The sequence below is a fragment of the Sus scrofa genome, chromosome 8, assembly GCF_054392235.1.
Source record: "Sus scrofa isolate SSC_HxYL_T2T_F1_AM1 chromosome 8, Sscrofa_HxYL_maternal_Yorkshire_Landrace_v2.0, whole genome shotgun sequence".
Taxonomy (NCBI): Eukaryota; Metazoa; Chordata; class Mammalia; order Artiodactyla; family Suidae; genus Sus; species Sus scrofa.
In genome coordinates, this window is record NC_139390.1 from 4,095,310 (window position 1) to 4,116,573 (window position 21,264).

The following is a 21,264-nucleotide window of genomic DNA, read 5'->3' on the forward strand; positions in this document are numbered from 1 at the left end:
CCATTTTTAGAATCCTCTAGAGCCGGAAACTCGTCTGTGCTTACGGCCGCATCCCTCCATAGCCTCCGCAGCACCCCGGACTGTCATCTGCTGAAGACTAGGCTGCCGGGAGGAGAGGCGGCGGCGTAGCAGGCGCTGCTGCGGGTGTGGCAAGTGCTCTGCTGCGTCGGTTCAGTGCTCCTGAGCCAGCTCCCGAGAGGCTTTTCCACCTGACTTTGCTCACCTGAACAATGAGGATAATAAAACGACCTCGAATTTGTGACAAGGTGGTAAAGTATGTTAAGTACCTGATCCCAAAAGGTGCTGGAAAAACAGCCTTTTGTTCTTATTTTCACACACCCACTGCCCTGTTATTGGCCAGGGGCTACAGGACCTCAGAAGTGGGGTTCACAGCAGAGATAGGATGCACGCATGTGCAGATTCCACTTTTGGCGAGGCCAGGGATAGAACCTGCATCCTCATGGTTCCTAGTTAGGTTCCTTGACCACTGAGCCACGAAGGGAACGCCGAGTGATCTTAGAAGCTGAACTATTCCATCCTATTCATATCCTAAGACTGATTTCCCTCTTCATGACTTTGCTGAGAGCAAAGGTAACGATCCCAATTACCACCTATTAAAAAAAAGGAAATGTATTTCTTTGAGCTACAAGCACGTTGCCTTAACAGAGTCCGTACTCAAAGCCAGGGGCTCCCGCAGCACCCCGATACTTCTATCTGCTGCCACCACCATTTGACAGTGCCACACAGCCACCTGTCTGGCCGGGAAAGGGACCGTGGAGGTTAGGGCTCCTGCAGAGGGATGTGCAGACAGGCCTTCAGCCCTCAGCCCTGCGGGCCCAGGCCTGTGCGGCTGCATCCACAAACAGTCCTGGGTACTGTTCCCTGGTTAAGCCATGGCACAAGACACGATCACCCTTTTAACAAGCAAGGATGAGAGCCAAGGGGCAGGCTGGCAACTGGCTGCTGCAGTTCCACTCTTTTTTCTTTTGATTTTTAGGGTGGCACCTGCAACATATGGAGGTTCCCAGACTAGGGGTCGAGTCGGAGCTCTAGCTGCTGGCCTCCACCACAGCCACAGCAGTGTGGGATCCGAGCCATGTCTGCGACCTACACCACAGCACACGGCAACACCAGTTCCTTACACTGAGTGAGGCCAACGATTGAACCCGCAACCTCATGGATCCCGCTTCATTAACCACTGAGCCACGACGGGAACTCCCTGCAGTTCCACTTCTGGCAGATGTCTCAGGCAGGCCAAGAGAGGCAAGGCCAGAGGTGGGTGGGGCTCTCATTCCCCCACACTGCGATCACAGCAGTGACACCTGCACCTTCATTTCGCACCCTTACTGTCCATTTTCCACAAGCACACGTGTGAAAGTGTGCTGACCTCCAAGCTTCCCACGGTTCTCCATCACTCGGCTTCTCAAAAGGCTTGAGTAAACCACCTTTAACTTCAGAGGGCCTGGCGACCCCAACCAGCTGTAAAGCCTTTACTCAGGAACCTGCTAGAAATGGCCCTTGACTACAGGATTAGAATCTGCATTTTAATAAGACCTCCGCGGTTCAGATGCACTTTAAATTTTTTTTTTTTTTTTTTTGGTCTTTTTGCCATTTCTAGGGCCGCTCCCACGGCACATGGAGGTTCCCAGGAAAGGGGTCTAATTGGAGCTGCAGCCGCCAGCCTACGCCAGAGCCACAGCAACGCAGGATCCAAGCCTCGTCTGCAACCTACACCACAGCTCACGGCAACGCCCGATCCCTAACCCCCTGAGCAAGGCCAGGGATCGAACCCGCAACCTCACGGTTCCTAGTCGGAGTCGGAGTCTTTAACAACTGAGCCACTACAGGAACTCTGGGTGCACTTTAAATTTGAGTAGCACTGCTCTAGCAGCTTGGGACACAGCCAGAAGCAGGTGACCATTCAGAATGCACCAAGAGGAGTTTTCCTGTGGCAAAGCTGTTTAAGGATCCGGCGTTGTTACTGCAGGGGCTCTGGGTCACTGCTGCGGGAGAAGTGTATGAGTGTGTTTGATTCCTGGCTGGGGAAGGAACGTCCACATGCTGGAGGTGCGGCCAAAGAAAACCAAAACCAAAACCACAACAGAATATGCACCATGTATCTCTTGGCAGCAGGGACCCTAGAGCACAACTCAGGTTCACACGGACCCCAGGTGGAGAAGCATGGACCCAGAGGGTCAAGTTCAAGCTCTTCAGAGTCACATCAAGACCTCCCCAACCACGCCTTCCACCCCCGTCGCTGGCTCCCTGGCTCCGTGCTCTCCCCAAACATCCAAAGCCCTCTCTGCAGCCAGTAGACCCGCGTCAGTTCTGAACTCCGAGTCCCTGGACTTGAATTTGCACTTATGCTTCCAGGCCCAGACCAAGAGTCCCTGGGTCTGAAAGCTTTTGTCCCCAGTGCTCAGTTGCCTCCTTCCTCACTGCTCCCGTCGCAGCGTAAATACTAGGCATTCACATCTCTTTGATTGCTCACAGCAGTTCTGGTTAACATTTCTGACCCCAAACTAATCACTACCAGGCCGCTCTCTACTTTCATCATTTGCCTCCGCTTGACAAAGGATGTCTGCCCTCGCAGGCAACAAGCCCCAGAGCCCCGGCTGAATCCTCACACACCAGCATCCAGCCCTTGGCACTTCCCTTCAGAACACAGCGCCCTGTGCCTGCAGGGACCATGCCACCCCAAGTGCCCCAGGTTCCCTCACGCCCACCCTTGCCCCGCCCACAAGGATCAGTTTTCAGCACTGCAGCCAGTCGGCCTGGGCAGCTGGTCAGATCTGGTCACTCCTCTGCTTAAGCCCTCAGGTCCGCATGGGGCTGTCCCTGGCAGGGGGAGGATGGCTACTTCGGGGCACCTCTTGCTCCCTCCCTCACCGCCCAGGGCCCAGGCTGCTGTCCCCTCTGCCCTCTGTCCCCTCTGCCTGAGCACTCTTTGCCTAGATATCCCTGTGTCTATCTCAAATGTCACTGTGTTACAGATGTCACTGAACAGCCTCTGTAAAACCACGTGCCCCCCATGCCCCATCTGCCAACGCCCTCTCCTCTCTTTCTGTAGGACTTAACCACCAGCCACATCACTCCCCCGCTGCCTTACGGGGGTTGGGCACTGTTCTAAGTGTCTTAGGAATATCAGATCCAAGTGTACAAGCACTTTGTTCCCTGATATACCCCAGGAACCATGGGCACTCAATTTGTGTGTCAAGTCAAAGACCAGCACAGGGGACCCAGGACTATAACAATGTGTGCACAGGTCTGTCTCAACTAGAAGGCTGCTTCTGGAAATTCCTAGTACCCAGCAGAGTCTGGAGGGGCATATGGCCGCAGTGAAGGTTAACCGGATGCACTTCAGCTCCTGAAGGCAGGGGCCAGACCAGATGCCTTCACAAGGCCCCTGCCTGCTCTGCCTATGCCCCACTCTTGTTACGGCTCCTGCAGAGTTAACCTCCCTCTGGGAGACAGGCTTTTGAACACATTTCCTAAATCAGAAGTGTCTGACCTCTTTTTGACAATGACAGCAATCAAGACGACACTTGCATTCTGGAAAAAGTTTATTTATTCTCATTTTCTCTTCGCCAACTCAATGGCTTTGCTCATTTGCACAGAAACTGTCTTTCAGTGTTTGTTTTTCCAAGCAAATGAACTTTATCACAACAAGCCAGAGCTCTGACCTGTACCTGTGAGGTCTGCTCTGATGACCCAGGCTGGACACCATCTGAACCTGGAAGAAGCCTCCCACCATCAGTCTGGGGTCCCCGACGGCCAGCCCCGGCCGTCCTCCCTCAGCCCTCCAGGCCTCTGCGGCGGTCATGCGCATCTGTGGCAGAGGAGCCTCTGAAACCCACAACTGCATCACATGGAAAATTCTGCCCCGAAGTCAGCAGATGCGCGTGTCACTAGAACTCACCCTATCTCAGCTTACTCACCAGACAGGGTACATGATGTGCACTGCTTAACACGTCACAGAAAAATTACAATTCTGAAAGAAACAAAGAAAACCAAAAGAACACAGCTCTTCTCCGTTGATGTGATGGACTCTGAACCCCCAAAATTCACACGCCACCACTCTCCATGCCCAAGAGTCCTCTGGGCCTTCTCCATCTTATCCAAAGTAGTGGCATCCACACCCTTGTCTGGGGTTTGGGTTTTTGCTTCAGCAACTGCAGCCAAGGAGAATCTTCTTTCTTGAAGAATTCTGACCTCAATCTCTTTCATGGGCCCCAAATTCCAGGAAGCATGAAAAAACAAAAACAAAAAACAGCAAAGCAGAGCAGTCCACTTTCAAACTTTAAAAAGACAATAAAAGCACAGTACAAAAAATAAGACCACAGGGCAGCTTATAACCTAGACCCTGTTCCTTTAGGCAAGAGCACTTAGTTAAATACTATTTTTTCCAAGCTGAAAGTACCTCATAATCAAAATCCACATATGACAATATAATGGAGAGACTATCTGTCCTACTAGTCCTGGACATTTAGCGTTTATCAGAGTGAAAACAAGGAGACAGAAAACGAACGACTCGGTTTCAATCTCTCCAAGCAGTCGGTCCATCTCAGCAGCTGAAGGGAGGTCCAGCAGCCGATCACCTACCGTAGGGTGGGGAAAATCCATCCTATCAAAGAGGCGAACACACTACCCCCTTCGACCGTGGGAAATGCCACCACTTGCCCCAAGGTCACCTGAAACGGTGCGGTCTCACGGCACTCACAGCTGTCCATCCAGCACTGCTGCTTCGCCCTTCCCTAAGGCGCCCCTCCTTCCTTTCTTGGCCCAATGGCCTGGGTTCTCATCCCAGTGACTGAGCTGGTCCACGATCTGCACTCACTTTACTAGAAATAGTCTTTTCGTTTCAGAACAACACGTGAAGTCATTCTCTCCAATTAATTACCAACGTTAAAAAAGTAAAACGACATCTAAGCGCAGAGCTCAGCACGAGCTTCTCCTCCCCTCCCCGCGAGGACGCAGCGCAACGCCGGGCGTTACGAATTTCCGCCCAGCCAGCCGCCCGCACCCCTGCCGCGGTCCGTGGCTCACCCGCCGCGGCGTCGTCAGTAACACCCGGAGCCGTCCATCTGCCGGTGCAGCTCCACGATCCTCCGCCCCATCAGCGCGGCTTCCACCGCCTTCCTCTCCACCTCCTCGCACAGCTTCACCACCCGCGCCTCCGCCGCGGCGCCTGCGCTGCCGGCCGGGTCCAGGGCGCCGGCCTCCGAGGCCTCCACCTCGCTCTTCATCTCGTCCAGCAGCCCCTCGATCTCCCGCAGCCGCCGGCGGGCCCGCAGGTGCGCGCGCACGTGCTCGCGCTCGAGGGCGGCGACGTCCCGGCCGTCGGCGAGGAGCACAGGGCTCGGGGGCCTCGCCCAGTCGTCGTCGTCGGGGGCCCGCTCCCCGTCCGCGTCCACGGGCCGCATCGCGCCGCCGCACCCCGCGGCCCGAGGGTCTGGTCGCCGCGCCGGGGAGGCCGGCCGGCCGACGGCAGGTGCCGGACGCGGGGCTGAGGTCGGCCGAAGCCCACTGTGACGAGCAACAGGTCCTTTCCACTTTCCGCAGGAGAGACGGCCTCCACCGTGGATGCTTAGCGGTCGGCCCGGGCTCCGCTTATTTGCGGCCCCTTTACGACACGCTGGAGCTGCTTTACGTCCACGCGGGTGTCGGGAACGCGCCTTGCCGGCAGTGCGCGCGCACCCGTGTCTACCTGCGGGGCCGCGCGCTCTAGTGTCTCCCCTGACCGCTACCCCCACCCAGGCCCTCAAGGCTTCCCGCCGGGTCCCCGCTGAGGCCCTGGCTCCCCGAGGTCTTAGGGCGACTTCTAACATTTAGTGAATTTTATTTTTAAATTTGTATTGTTTTTAATTTTTTATTGAAGTATAGTTCGTTTGTTAGTTTCAGGTGTATAGTTGTACGCTTACCTATATCCATTCTTTTTGAGATTATTTTCCATATCGGTTATAGACTACTGAGTAAAGTTCCCTATGTTATACATAATACAGTAGGTCCTTGTTGATTGTCTGTTTTAGGTACAGTAGTGTGTATATGTTAATCCCAAACTCCTAATTTATCCCTCCCGCCACGTTTCCCTCTTGGTACTTACACATTTTGCAGGGAAGTTCAAGACACAGCAGCTGGCTTCCCCTGAAAGGAAGTGGTCCAAGGGAGACAGAGAAAGTCTTCTGACAGCTCAACAATACAGGTGAAATGTGCCCTCACTCCTGCTGAGCTGCGTTTGTTAGCAGCAAGTCCAGCACCAGCTCTAAGGAAGCAGAGTCAAGTGCCACCTCTTGACAAGGGATGTAGCAAAGAATTTGTGGACGTATTTGTAAAACTACCACAGCTATTATCATTATATTCCAATGAAATGTTTTTGAAACATCATACATGTGAAAGAATATGAAGGTTGAATCATCAGGAGTAGTAGTGGAGTTAGTACACATTAAATCAGTAGACTGCTTTGGATAATATGGCCATTTTAACACCATTAAGTCTTCCAGTCCAAGAACATGGCATATCTTTCCATTTCTTTGAATCATCTTCAACTCCTTTATCAATGTGTTACAGTTCTCAGCATATGCCTTTCACCTCCTTGGTTAGGTTTATTTTGAAGTATTTTTTGTGGGGGATGCTGTTTTATTTTATTTATTTACTGAGTCTTTTAGGGCTGCACCCGTGGCATATGGAGGTTCCCAGACTAGGGGTCTATTTGGAGCCCCAGCTGCTGGCCTATGTATGCTACAGCCACATCAACGTGGGATCCAAGCTGCATCTGCAGCCTACACCACAGCCACAGCAGCATCAGGTCCTTAACCCAGTGAGCGAGCCCAGGGATCGAACCTGCATCCTCATGGTTACTAGTTGGGTTTGCTACCACTGAGCCATGATGGGTACTCCTGGGGATGCTGTTTTAAAAGGGATTGTTTTTGGTTTTTTTGCTTTTTTAATTTTCCCTTTCTGATATTTCATTTTTAGTGTCAAGAAGTGCAACGGATTTTTGTGGCAGTGTACAACTTTTAGGGGACAAAATTCAGTCTATTTTGGACAGTTCACATGAAAAGAATCATACAATATGTGTATGATTGAGTCTGTCTGTTTTTGATTAACGTAATATTTTTGACTTTCATTCTAGGTGTGGCATGTATGGGTACGTCATTCCTTTTTATGGCTGAATAATATTTCATGGATATACCACAGTTTATCCTCTCATCCATGGATGGTCATTTGGGTTGCTTCCATAGTTTGACTATTATGAATAACGCTGCTGTAAACATTCTCATACAAGTTAATATTTTAATTTTGATGAAAACAAAATATTGATCTTTACTTTTATGCTTTTGGGGGGGGCTATTTTAAGAAGTTCTCCTGTACCCTGAGGTCATAAAAATGTTCCCTTATATTTTCTTCTAAAATATTTAGTGTTCAGATTTTCTTATTTGTGGCTCGTCCATCTGTAAATGAGGTTTTTGTTTGTTTTGTTTTTGTTTTTTGTCTTTTTGCCATTTCTTGGGCCACTCTTGAGGCATATGGAGGTTCCCAGGCTAGGGGTCAAATCGGAGCCATAGCCGCCGGCCTACGCCAGAGCCACAGCAACGTGGGATCCGAGCCACGTCTGCAACCTACACCACAGCTCACGGCAACGCCAGATCCTTAATCCACTGAGCAAGGCCAGGGACCGAACCCGCAACCTCATTGTTCCTAGTCGGATTCATTAACCACTGAGCCACAGCGGGAACTCCTGTAAATGAGATTTGAGGCAGGAATCTAATCATAGTATCTCCTACATGTATAGCTAGTTAGCCTAGTCCTGCTTCCTGAATATTTTATCAATCCCCTCTGGGCTGCAATGTAACATCTGTCATGTGTCAAGTCTCCATTTTTTGCGTGTGTCTGTATTTGTTCCTCTGGCCTCTGTCTCTGGGCTCTGAATACATCGACAGTTACCAAATTAGCTTTATAGAGTAAGTATTGATATCTGGTTAAGTATGGCAGTTTCCCTTCCAGGTTCTTCTTGAGAAATATCCTGGTGTTTTTATTTGTTCATCCAAAATATAAAACAGTTTTTTAAATTTTGGTTCAGACAATCAGCATCACCTGATGAGATTTTTAATTGGGATTGAATTGATTTATTGGACCAATCTGTAGAGGAATCACAATACTAAATTCTGCCGGTCTGTTGGCTGTGCTTTAATGTATTTTAATACAGTTTTTTAATTTTAGGCATAAAGGTGTTACATCCGTTTTGTTAAAAATATCCTCATTACCACTTGTGCTGGATTGAATAGTGACCTCTCTGCAATTTTACCTCTGCTCTGACACTCAGAATATCACTTTATTGAAAATAGACCTTTGCAGGTGTAATTGGTTAAGATGAGGTCACACTGGATTAGACTGGGCCCTAAATTCGTGATGGGTGTCCTTCAGGCCATTCAAAGACACAGGGAAATGGCCATGTGACAACAGATGCAGAGGTTGACTGATGAATGCAAGGACGGCCAACAATCACCAGAAGCTGGACGAGGCAAGAAAAGATTTTCTTCTAGAATCTTTGGAGGGATCATGACCCTGACAACACCTTCATTTCTGACTTCTACCTTGCAGAACTCTGAAGAATCAATTTCTATTATTTTTAAGCCACCACTCAGTTTGTGGCAGTTACATACCGTAGGAAAATAATACACCATTTAATTTTTTTTGAATAAACAAATGGGACCTTATCAACTTAAAAGCTTTTGTACAGCAAAGGAAGCCATAAACAAAATGAAAAGACAACCTGCTGACTGGGGGAAAATATTTACAAATGATGGGATAGATGAGAAGGAAATTTCCAAAATATATGAACAGCTCACACGAGTCAGTAACAACAACAATAGTAACAATAAAACCCAACCCGATCAAAAAATCAGCAGAAGGTCTAAATAGACATTTCTCCAGAGAAGACATATGGATGGCCAACGGGTACATGAAAAGATGCTCATCATTGCTAATTTTTAGAGAAATGTGAGTCCTAACCACAGCGAGGTGTCACCTCACACTGGTCAGAATGGCGTCATCAGAAAGTCTACAAATAGGAGTTCCCGTCATGGCACAGCGGAAATGAATCCGACTAGGGACCATGAGGTTGTGGGTTCGATCCCTGGCCTCACTCAGTGGGTTAAGGATCTGGCATTGCCATGAGCTCTGGTGTGGGTCCCAGATGTGACTCGGAACTGGCATTGCTGTGGCTGTGGCCAGTGGCTACAGCTCTGATTAGACCCCTAGCTTGGTAACCTCCATACGCTGTGGGTGTGGCCTAAGAAGCAAAAAAAAAAAAAGTCTACAAATAGGAGTTCCTGTTGTGGCTCAGCGGAAACCAATCTGACTAGCATCCATGGGGATGCAGTTTTGATCCCTGGCCTTGCTCCATGGATTAAGGTTCTGGTGTTGCTGTGAACTGTGGTGTAGGCCAGAGGCTTCAGCTCTGAGTCAACCTCTAGCCTAGGAACTTCTCTGCCGAAGGTGTGGACCTAAAAAAAAAAAAGGCAAAAAGAACGTCTACAAACAGGAGTTCCTGTTGTGGCACAGCGGGTTACAAACCTGACTAGCATCCATAAGGATGCCAGTTCAATCCCTGATCTCACTCAGTGGGTTAAGGATTCAGTGTGGTCACAAGCTGTGGCATTGTTCTCAGATGTGGCTCAGATCCTGTGTTGCTATGGCTGTGGCTGTGACTGGCTGCTGCAGCTCTGATTCAAACCCTAGTTGGAAACTTCCATATGCTGAGGGTGCAGCCCTAAAAAGACCAAAAAAAAGGAGAAAGTCTACAAATAATAAGTGCTGGAGAGGGTGTGGAGAAAAGTGAACCCTCCTACACTGTTGGTGGGAATGTAAATTGGTCCTGCTACCATGGAAAACAGTATGGAGCCTCCTTAAAAAAAACCTGAAAATAAAGCTGCCATATGATCCAGCAACCCCACCCTTAGGCAAACATTCAGAAAAAACGAAAAGTCTAGTTTGAAGAGATCCACACGCCCCAGTGGTCACAGCAGCACGATTTACAACAGCCAAGACATGGAAGGCACCTCAATGCCCATCAACAGATGAACGGATGAAGATGTGGCATATAGATACATACAGTGGAATATCAGCCATATAAAAGAATGAAAAATGCCATTTGCAGCAGCATGGATGGGTCTGGAGGTTATCATAATGAGTGAAGTAAGTCAGACAGGAAGATATGACAGCACTTATGCGTGGAATCTGAAACATAATACAAGTGAATTTATTTACAAAACAGAAACAGACTCGGACACAGAAAACCAGCTTATGGTTACTGCAGGGGAAAGTGGAGGGGGGTAAACTGGAAATACAGGATGAACAGACACCCCCCCCACTGTATGTAAAATAGATAAGCAACAAGGACTTACTGTGCGTCACAGGCAACTGTATTTCTTTATTTTATTACTCAATGAATTTATCACATCTGTAGTTGTATAATGATCATAACAATCTGATTTCACAGGATTTCCGTCCCACAGCCCAAGCACATCCCCCCACCCCCCAAACTGTCTCCTCCGGAGACCATAAATTTTTCAATGTCTGTGAGTCAGCATCAGTTCTGCAAAGAAGTTCCGTCTGTCCTTTTTTCAGATTCCACATGTCAGTGAAAGCATTTGATGTTGGTGTCTCATTGTATGGTTGACTTCACTTAGCATGATAATTTCTAGGTCCATCCATGTAGCACAGGCAACTATATTTAATATCTTGTAATAAACTATGCAGCATATGGAAGTTCTCAGACTAGGGGTCCAATCGGAGCTACGGCTGCCGGCCTACACCACAGCCACAGCAACTCAGGATCGAGTGGCATCTGCAACCTACACCACAGCTCACGGCAATGCCAGATCCTTAACCCACTGAGCAAGGGCAGGGATCGAACCTGCAACCTCATGGTTCCTAGTCGGATTTGTTTCTGCTGCACCACAATGGGACTCCTAACACAACATTATAAATCAACTATACTTCAATAAAAAATTTAAATTTTTGTACTTCCTGTTGTGACTTAGCAGTAACAAATCTGTGAGGACATGGGTTCAATCCTTGGTCTCGCTCAGTGGGTTAAGGATCCAGCGTTGCTGTGGCTGTGGTGTAGACTGGCAGCTGCAGCTCCAATTTAATCCCTAGCCTGGGAACTTCCATATGCCACACCTGTGGCTCTAAAAAGCAAAAAAATAAAATAAAAAATTTGGGGTCCTATTACAAATGATACTTTTCGAAAGTATATTTTCTCTTTGTTCCTGGTTCATAGAAAAAAACACTGATTTTTATGTATTTTTTTTTCTAGAAAACTTGCTAAACTCTGCTACTAGTCCTGATGATTTGATCTTTAGATTCTTTCGTATGTTGATATTTCAAAAACATTTCATTGGGATGTAATGATAATAGCTATGGTGGTTTTACAAATATGTCCATGAATTCTTTGCTACATCCCTTGTCAAGAGTGGTACTTGATTCCCTTTTTTGTTTGTTTGTTTGTTTTTGGTCCTTTTTTTAGGGCTGCACCCATGGCACGGCTAGGGGTTGTATTAGATCTGTAGCCACTGGCCTACACCACAGCCACAGCAAAGCCAGATCCGAGCTGTATCTGCAACCTACACCACAGCTCACATTAACACCGGATCCTTAACCCACTAAACAAGGCCAGGGATCGAACCTGCATCCTCATGGATGCTAGTCCGATTCATTTTCTCAGCACCACGTCGGGAACTCCTTGATTACTCTTCTTAGAGCATGTGCTGGACTTGCTGCTAACAAATAGAGCCCAGAAGGAGTGACGGCACATCTCACCTGTAACATTGCGTTCTCGAAAGACTTTGTCTCTCTTGGATCGATCCCTTTGGAGTGATCCCTTTTTTTTCCTGTGCCCGCATCATGTGGAAGTTCCTGGGCCAGGGATCAAACCTGAGCAGCAAACTGCAGCGGTGATAATGCTGCATCCTTAACCTGCTGAACCACACAGGAACCCCCAGGTGCTGTGCCTTGAACTTCCCTACAGGGAGGTCCCTTTGGCACAGAGTTGGTATAAAACAGCTACGTACAATGTCTCTGAGAACAGAGAAGAATGGGCAGCACATGGCACCTCCGGCCGACAGGAGCTGTCAGAGGTCAGAGGTCAGAGGTGGGAGGTCAAAGCCCCAGCGCAGCCCAGGTGGCACTTCCTGCTTTTGCCCTCTAGGAGAAACAACTCACAGAGCTTCTTCTTCGTTTCTTGTCGTCCCAGACCACACATGAAAGGTGCCCTGGGAAGGGCACCCTTTTGGGGGCAGCGCAGCTTTGGAAGCCTGCTTCCTGCCATGGCAAGTGCCAGGCTCAGGAGTTCCTCCAGAGCTGGAACAACCCTAGAATTTAGCACACCTGGCTTAGCGTTTCTCTGGCAATATAATTTCTTCAAAATCCTCTGGTGCTTCCTGCCTGACGACGTTCAGTCAGTTCCAAGGTGCAGGTAACCCCTGACAAAAATCTCACGAAGCCTCTAGTTCATTAAGTGGTCTCTCTGCCCTGTCCTTCCCCTACTGTTTCAGCTCAGTGGTGTCCACAGGACAAGTGGCTTTGATATAAAGTGACAGTTGTGGAGTTCCCGTCGTGGCGCAGTGGTTAACGAATCCGACTAGGAACCATGAGGTTGCGGGTTCGGTCCCTGCCCTTGCTCAGTGGGTTAACGATCCGGTGTTGCCGTGAGCTGTGGTGTAGGTTGCAGACGTGGCTCGGATCCCACGTTGCTGTGGCTCTGGCGTAGGCCGGTGGCTACAGCTCCAATTCAACCCCTAGCCTGGGAACCTCCATATGCCGCGGGAGTGGCCCAAGAAATAGCAACAACAACAACAAAAAAGACAAAAAAAAAAAAAAAAAGTGACAGTTGTAATCCTGTGGTTGCTGCTTGGCTGGCATTCACGGTCTGGGGAAGAACCTTTCAAGGAGATGCTTGAAAAAGAACTTGGGGGAGTTGGCTCAGCGGGTGAAGAAGCCACGAACTGCTGCTCTGAGGATCCGAGCTGGAGCCAGAGCTCAATTCTCCTGACTCGTAGCCTTCTCATGCCCTGTACTATATATCTGTTTTATCACAAAAATTTTGTATCATAAACTAGTATCTACAGGGATGCAACTTTGATCCCTGGCCTTGCTCAGTGGGTTAAGGATCTGGTGTTGCCGTGAGCTGTGGTGTAGGTCACAGACGTGGCTCGGATCCCGCATGGCTGTGGCTGTGGTGTAGGCCAGCAGCTGTAGCTCTGGCTGGACCCCTAGCCTGAGAACCTCCATGTGCTGCGGGTGTGGCCCTAAAAAGCAGAAAAAGGAAGGAAGGAAGGAAAAGATCTTGGGGCCCCACTCTCTTCCCACACGGAAGATAGCCTCTTCTGGAGTGATCTCTCTCTCTCTCTTTTTTTTTTTTTTGTCTTTTGCCTTTGCTAGGGCTGCTTCCGCGGCATATGGAGGTTCCCAGGCTAGGGGTCTAATTGGAGCCGTAGCCACCGGCCTACGCCAGAGCCACATCAACACGGGATCCGAGCTGCGTCTGCAACCTACACCACAGCTCACGGCAACGCCGGATCGTTAACCCACTGAGCAAGGGCAGGGACCGAACCCGTAGCCTCATGGTTCCTAGTCGGATTCGTTAACCACTGCGCCACGACGGGAGCTCCTGGAGTGATCTCTTCTAACTTCCAGTTTGGGAGGCAGAAACCCTTGCCATTTCAACCCCCATGACTAGTATCTCCTTCGAAGAAGCTACGCGGGAAGTACAGTTGGGTGACAACCTTTATCTGCCACTTCTTTGGCTCTACCGTAGCTCTCACGCCAAAGCCATGCCCATCTCCCCCCAGAGACTGAGTTCAGACTGCACTTCCATTGCCCGTCACCCGGTTCCTCCCCCACTGATGAACCAAGTGTGAGTCCGCCTAGGGTGCTATTCTTACAGTGCTCGCCATCCCCAAACCCTCTCCTGGGAGCTGGTGAGCTGTTGCCAGCGGGTGCTGGACATCCTGCCCGCCACCCTCTCCTTGCCCCTTGCTGGACAGTCCCCAGAGAACCGTGCCAATTTCGGCCTCAGGTCTGTGAAGGGAAAGCTGCTCAATTCCCTCCGCTCCTTGCGCGTGGTCAGGAGTTGGGGCCAGCCTTCTCCCCCGGCCGTTGTCACACCACTCCTTGTCCTCCCTCTCTCTAAAGCAAGCTTCTTCCCACCCATCACCTGCCGCCATCATCCCAGGCGAGTTCCACGCTCACACGCTACTATTCCACACCTGGGCCGCAGGTCCTGGGCCTCTTTCTATCCCGTGAGCACCTCCATGCCCCTTGGTCACTCATCCCAAGGGTGACCTGGGCTTGCTATTGCCTCGAATTCGCTCTGTACCTGCGCTTTTTGGACCACATCCCCATTCTTCCTGGCGACACTTCCACTACAGTCACTGGCCTCCTTTCTTTTAAACCCCACTGGGCCCTCCAACTCGCTTCAACAGCTTTCTCCTGCAGGCCCTCCTGCTCACCTCCCCACACATCCATTTAGTGTGTATGGTCATGGCTGCAGTAACGCCCTCCAAAAACCCCGAGGTCTCACCCCTCTTTTGTGTCCTTTCCTTCCCCTTCACTCTTCTGTCACAAATGCAGCCCTTGATCATTTGGGTGTTGCTAGGGACCGTCACCAGTGAGGCTGCAGAAGGCCCAGGGCTTTGGGGCGCCGAGTCTCAGCTGCTTCAGGTGGCAAAGAAACGCTCTTCCAAGAGGCAGAGAACAGGGATGTGTGGGAATAACAGAATGGAGGATTTTGTGAATCCCGGGAGGTTTGGAGGAAGGAGGAATGGGATACAAAGCAGGAGAAAGGACTACAGGGCATTCCAGGGATCAGGGAAGGGGAAACAGGATTGACCAGGGGAAGGTCTGACTTTGGGCAGTGACCGAAGCCGGCCCTGTTTGGGTTCCGACTTATCTGGCCCCAGGGTTAAGCAGATAACAAATCTCTGCTGATCTTTGGAAACTCAGGCCACTCCTTGTCTATTGGCTGCCTGCAAGCAGGAAGGTGGTGAGGGCCAGGGCCCTGAGTTTGGGCTTTCTTTTGCCTTGGCATCATTATGGGGCAGAGGAGAGCTACGAATGAATGAGTGGGAAAAATCATTTGTGGGGGGACCGTGCCCTGAGCAGGTGGGAGAGATGTGATGACAAGTGAGGATAAAGGCCTCAGGGAGGGTCCCCTTTCATCAAAACATAAGGAAAGAGAAGAGATGAGAGCAGCAGTCATTTCAGTGTAGGTTGTGGCATCCAAACAAGCAGTCTCCAAATCTCTGTGGTTTAAAACAATGGTTTTTCCTTGTTTGTGCTAGGTGTTCATCGTAGCTTGGCAAGGGTACCACACTCATCCAAGGAACGTGGTGGTGGGTTCCTCTGCCAGAGGGAGAGCTCTGGAGGGTCTCACACTGGATGTTCTGGCTTAGATGTGACTGTATGTTGTCCCTCACGACTCACGGCCAGAATGAGTCACACACACATACACACTCAGCAGCACCACCACCACCAGGGCACCAGGGCGTACCCCGACTGTGCCTGGTCGGTAAAGAATTGCAATTATTTGGTGCACAACATTCATGACTCCTACAGCATTTTATCTCAGTTAAGGTTTAGTCTAGAAGTCATACGGAATGCCGGGGCTGGAGAACTTCAGACAAGCCAGTACCTGCCCAAGATCACACAGAGAGCAGGCGCAGGTGGGCCAGCAGCCAGTTCTCCTCTTTCCCACCCTCCTGGTCCAGGGCAGCCAGGACTCTGAGGTGTTACCTTTGGCAAGGTTAGAAACTCTTTAGACGGACCCCGCTTCACCTGGGGCCAGACTTGAATAATGCTCCCCAACCCTCGGCCCCAATGTGGTGAACTCGTCCTTGGCTGTTGCCCGTCCTACTGCGGTGTCCACTAGAATTAAACCGCTTTCTTACCAGGGTCGCTTCAGCTGATGAAAGCCGACGCCAAAGCCCCTGTAGGGCGGCTTTGTGATCGCTCCAGCCTGACTCTGACCAGGCACGACACCAGCCCAGAGGATTTTGAACCTTCTGCACCGGCCTCCACCCCTCAGAGCTCCTGTTGCGAAATGCCTTGCCTGCCCCCCGCTGAGTGCGCTTCCCTGCCCGGCCTCCTCGCTCTTTCGGCAACAGCGCTTTGATATAAAAGGACACTGGCCTCTGCTGTGTCAGGAACCCGTCCAAGAACCCAGCTGGCCCTTTCTGCACAGCCGCCCGTGGCCTCATCTCTGACCGTCAGGGAACGGAGAGAGGGCCTGGGGCTCATGAGGGACATACGGGTCTGTAATAAAAAACTCTGGGCGTTCCCGTCATGGCTCAGCAGTAACGAACTCAACTAGTGTCCATGAGGACATGGGTTCAATCCCCGGCCTTCTCAGTGGGTTAAGGATCCAGCATTGCTGTGAGCTGTGGTGTAGATCGCAGACATGGTTCGGATCCTGCGTTGCTGTGGTGCCGGCCAGCAGCTATGTAGCTCCTGTTCGACCCCTAGTCTGGGAAGCTCCTTATGCCGCTGTTGCGGCCCTAAAAAGCTAAAAAAAAAAAAAAAAAAAAAAAATTCTGGCAACTCTGGCCAGACTCAGTATTGTACAGCCCTTTAAGACGGCCTCTCCAAATGGCTCCTTACCACATTCTTAGAAAATGCAAGATTCAATTGCTTCTCCAACCTAGCAGTCGCAAGCCGGAACAGTCACCTACCTCTACTTATAGTACAATGAATAATATGCAGCCATTAAAAAAAAAAAAAAAAAAAAAAACCAAACAGCAGATCTAGCTATTTAGATGGGGTGAACTTTCTTTTTTTTTTCTTTTAAGGGCCGCACGTGAGGCATATGGAAGCTCCCAGGCCAGGGGTTGAAAGAGCTGCAGGTGCGGGCCTAAGTGACAGCCACAGCAATCTGGGGTCCGAGCTGTGTCTGGGACCTACACCACATCTCACGGCAACACAGGATCCCCAACCCACTGAGCGAGACCAGGGATCGAACCTGCATCCTCATGGATCCTACTCAGGGTCATTAACCTCTCAGCCACGAAAGCACCTCCCTAGGGTTAACTTTCAAACTATAGTTTTAGGTAGAAAAACTATCCCAGAACATTCACAGATTAGTATTTCTATGTTTTTTTAAAAAAAAGAGGTTGGAGAAAGTCTTGTGTATGTTCTAAAACACATGGTGTTTGTAATGATATTTAAGATACTGGTGAATGGTTGTCTTCCTAGAGGGGAACTGGGAAGCTGAGAAAAGGAACAGACCAATTCTTACTCATTGTATTACCTCTTTTAAAGATAAATTACCAACTGCGAGGTGATATCCTGAAACTGAAAAAAGGCCTTGGTGTCAAACTCGTGAGATACTGACTGTTGTACCAGCGTTACTGTACTAGTTGGGGCAAACTACCAAATGTGGCTTTGTTGTTTGTTTTTTCCTGATGCTGCTCATCATACTCGCCCTCACCACCCCCAACACCAGAACTCCGGCACCTTCTGTTCCCTGTGCCTGGGTGTCCCTCACTCTCTCCTTGTCCTCGGAATCTGTGTCCATCCCTCAAGGCCAGGTTCACCTTACTTGCTCTGAAATGCTTTCTTTCTCCTCCTCAGTCCTCTAAGATACGGTATCTAGCTTGTGACACATGGTTTTCCAGTTTCACGCTTGCTATCAGCTGGATGCCCCAGGAAGCAGATCCTGAGATGAAAATCAGAGTGCAGGCAGGCTCTGTAGGATGCAAAATCTATGGCCATGGAGAGCCGACTGTACGACAATTTTTCCTAAGGAATGTGAGCATCCCTGGATCTTGGTTATCTGTGGGGAGGGGGTGAAGGGTTTTGGAACCAACCCCCTCAATACCAAGGGCCAACCCCATGCTTTTTCCTCCGCCAGTCTCCATAGCAGCACGCAGAGATATGATTACCTCCTCCGTAATTTGGGGCTTAAAAACCCCAATAAATCCACCCCCCATTTGGCAAAGATGACCGCTACGAAGGAAATTTTTCTTAAAGAAACGAAATTTCTTAACTCAATGATTTCTCAGGTCTTTTGTCTTTTCAAGCAAATGAATACTTTTATTAACATGGTAAATTTCTTTTTAAACACATGGTAGGGTTTTGACCTCAAATACTTGTCAGGTCTGCTGCTGAAATGAACTTATAGCTAGACAACTTATGGATGTTGAAAGTACTTAGTCCCTATCCAGTTTAGGGTCCAAAACAGACAGCCCTTGCTTTTCTTCCCCAGACCTTCAAGGGCTTTTGCAAATATCGCTTTTATTTTATGCCCAGAATGCCTTAAAATGCATCAGGGTATTCTATCAATTATACAGAACACCAAGACCTATCTCATGTTCTATTCTCAGTTCCACGTCGAGTAAAGCTGAGTAAGGTTGTCCAAACAAACTGACCAGACAGGTTACATCACACAGTGTGCCGCATAAAACTTACATTTTGAACAAAATACATCTCTCCTCCTTTGGTCTCACACAGAAATTAAAGTCCCCAAACAATACCATCCTCCACCCCTTCTGATTCATCAGTCCTAGCCAGATCAGCCCCATTCACATTCCCAGTAGAAGTCTGGTCCCCTCTTCAGCTTCTTTAAAACTGCTGCATGGAGTCGTCTTCCAGATATCATGCAGTTCCTTCAGCACCTTCAGAGCTGGAGAACTCCAGCTCTGAGTCTCATCCGTCACACACAGACCCAAAGTTCCAGGAAGCTATCAGGTCACACAAGAAAGAGCAAAGCACCTCAAAAATTTAGAAACAACAAAAGCCCAGGAACAAACGTGACTGCTGCAAGAGCTTACAATCTAGGCCCTAATTCTTGCTCGTGAGAACGTTTTCCAAATAAAAGTTACCTCCCCAAACAAAAACACTTAACAATCAAAAACTCATATTGAGGTCATTAACCACAGACCATAGCAGAAACGTAGTGTAAGCGAGGACAAGAGTGTAGACAGAGAAAAAAAAGAGAAAACAAAAGGCTCTCTGGTTTCAGCTTCTCCAGGGTGTCAGCCAATCTCCATCAGTGGACCAGAATCCATTGGCTGTAAACCTGAAGTGCAATCGGGAGAAACTCAGCATTAACAGGTTAATCCTTCAAGAAAACCCAACCCAACGCCCTCACACCTGCAGCCCCGCAGGGCACCACCTCTCCGGGATGCCATCTGACTCTTTTCAGGCTTCCAGCGAATTCTGGAACCGTCCAGAAACAGCCTTCCCTCCAGCAATCGTACATTTATTTCTCTCCACCCCAGCTCAATGGGCCCTACCACGATCTCGTTCTCTGGGACTTTTGCTTATGCCCCTCGAGTTGATCCTACTGACCGTGACCTTACGTTGCGAACACACACAGACGAAACCGAATCAACCCACCCGCCCACTTTTTCCCTCTAGCTTCCTGAGACTGAAAAAGCACACAAACGGTCTGTCCTAAGACCTCCTAAGGTAAACACGCAGCATGTTTCACTCTCTCCTCCCAACTCCCACCCCGAGGGGCTCGCTGTTCCATCCACGGCCCCGAGGCCGAGCCAAGAGGGGGGCAGCCCCGGGCCCCCGCCTTACCGCCGACCCGGCTTCAGGACGACTCGCTCTTCTCTATCCGCCGGACCAGCTCCACCAGCATCTCTGCCATCTTCGCGATCTCCTTGGCCTTCTCCTCGGCCTTCTCGCACCTCTTGGTCCCCCTGCCCTCGACCGCGTCGTCCGCGCTCTGAAGATGGTTGAGCGCGCTCTCCTCCGAGGCCTCCACCTGCGTCTTGATCTGGATGAGCATATTGTCCATCTCCCACAGCTTGCTCCGGTTGCGCAGGTACGCCCGCCCGTGCTCGCGGGTCAGCGCCGCGATGTCCTCCCGCATCTCGTTGATGACCGGGAGCAGGAACTGCTCGAAATCCTCCTCGGGCTCCAGCACCTCCACCTCCTCCGGCTCCGCCAGCTCGACGATGTCCAGGGGCCGCATCTCCTCCCGCTGTTCCGGAACCGCAGGAGCCGAGTCGGCTGCAGAAAGAAAATGGAGACTCGCTATGCTTACCGACACACTTCCAGAATATTCTCTCAAACTTTTACCCCGTTTAAACTTTTCGCCTCAGAGCAGCCACGGAATCAAGCGACTTACGAGCTGAGAAGCGGAGGACAAAATGGAGTCCTAGCCGTCAACCAGCGCCCTGCGTGTTGCGGCCCCTTTCACGACACGGCCGCCCCTCTTTACGGTCAGGCCGCGGGTAGAACTAGGTGCGGGGGCGCGCACGTCAGTGGTGGGCGACGCGATCCGCGCTACGCGGCCGCGCGCGCACGCACGCTCTTCCTGATACATCCTCTCCCCTTGAGGCCCGCGCTCCGCCCCTCTGCTGCCCCACGCACGCGCACGCACGCCCTCCCTTCTCCCTCCGGGCCCGTCGTCTCCGTCTCGCGCCCGTCTGCTCCCACCCGCCCCCGCGCGCACGCGCGCGCGCGCACACACGCTCTCTCCTCTCTCCCCTCCCCCTTCAGTCTGGCGCTGCTCCCAGCGGCCCCTGGCTTGGGAGTTGGGGCGCTGCGGTGCTCGCTCTTTTAAAGTTTTTCTCCAGCGTGGAGTTTACAGCTTTCAGAGATCTGAGAGCCATCTTCCCGCGCTGAACGAGAAGGTCCTGCGTAATGATGGGAGTCGCGGTCTCACGCAGAGGGCCCCACCCCGTTTAGTACCGCAGCCGGACCCTCCCCGACATCTCAGAGGCTGCTCTTCGTTATTGCAGTCAGAAGTGTCGGGGTGTCTTTCTCGAAACCGAGACCCCCGGGTGGGAAAGGCCGGGTCTGAATTATTCTGCGTTCCCACTGGACTCGTCTTCACGACTTTTACCGGACTGAAGGCTCCTTGAGGGTCTTACTCTGTCTCAGAGGTTTAGAGCAGAACTTGGCACAGGGTAGTATATTGCTTTAACATTCATTGCACAGACAATTTTAAGGAAACGTATGATGATTTCTTGGCCTGTTGACCTAGTCACAAAATAGCAAAAAAAAAAAATCAGGAATCCAGCTTGCACAAGTGATACGGCTTCTGTTTTCCAGTCAGGTGGGGGACACACCTCCCAGTTCTGAATATAATCGAGTGAAGAATGAAGAGAAACAACCATCAGATGCAGCTAGAGATTCTCATGCTAAGTGAAGTAAGTCTGAAAGAGGAAGATAAATATCGTGTAACTTATATGTGGAATCCAAAATATGGCACAAATGAGCCTATCTTCAGAACAGAAACAGGGAAGT

At 50.2% G+C, this 21,264-nt stretch overlaps 3 protein-coding genes across 5 annotated transcripts in view; 1 reads left to right on the forward strand and 2 right to left on the reverse strand.

Moving 5' to 3' along the window:
- Positions 1-3,545: 3,545 nt before the first annotated feature.
- Positions 3,546-5,946, reverse strand: MRFAP1L2 (Morf4 family associated protein 1 like 2). Of its 2 annotated transcripts, XM_005656488.4 has the most exons (2): positions 5,047-5,946; positions 3,546-4,220 (listed from the first exon to the last, which is right to left on the reverse strand). In XM_005656488.4, exon 1 carries the CDS (start codon positions 5,826-5,828, stop codon positions 5,061-5,063), a length of 768 nt encoding a protein of 255 aa, XP_005656545.3. In that variant the 5' UTR covers positions 5,829-5,946; the 3' UTR covers positions 3,546-4,220; positions 5,047-5,060. The 2 variants fall into 2 exon arrangements, with proteins under 2 accessions (XP_005656545.3, XP_084827674.1); XM_084971548.1 differs by having other exon boundaries at positions 3,546-5,600.
- Positions 5,947-18,065: 12,119 nt separating this feature from the next.
- MRFAP1 (Morf4 family associated protein 1) lies at positions 18,066-20,183 on the reverse strand. 2 transcript variants are annotated; one of them, XM_003356844.4, is made up of 3 exons: positions 20,141-20,183; positions 19,588-20,022; positions 18,066-19,078 (listed from the first exon to the last, which is right to left on the reverse strand). In XM_003356844.4, the coding sequence occupies exon 2, from the start codon at positions 19,982-19,984 to the stop codon at positions 19,601-19,603; it is 384 nt and encodes a 127-aa protein (XP_003356892.1). In that variant the 5' UTR covers positions 19,985-20,022; positions 20,141-20,183; the 3' UTR covers positions 18,066-19,078; positions 19,588-19,600. The 2 variants fall into 2 exon arrangements, with proteins under 2 accessions (XP_003356892.1, XP_005656544.1); XM_005656487.4 differs by having other exon boundaries at positions 19,588-20,164.
- A 300-nt stretch (positions 20,184-20,483) lies between these two features.
- The window catches only part of MAN2B2 (mannosidase alpha class 2B member 2), a 57,992-nt gene continuing 57,211 nt past the window's right edge, over positions 20,484-21,264 (forward strand). Inside the window, exon 1 of the mRNA XM_084970896.1 lies at positions 20,484-21,167. The gene's annotated coding sequence lies outside the window, so the exon portion shown is untranslated. The remainder of the gene's footprint in view (positions 21,168-21,264) is intronic.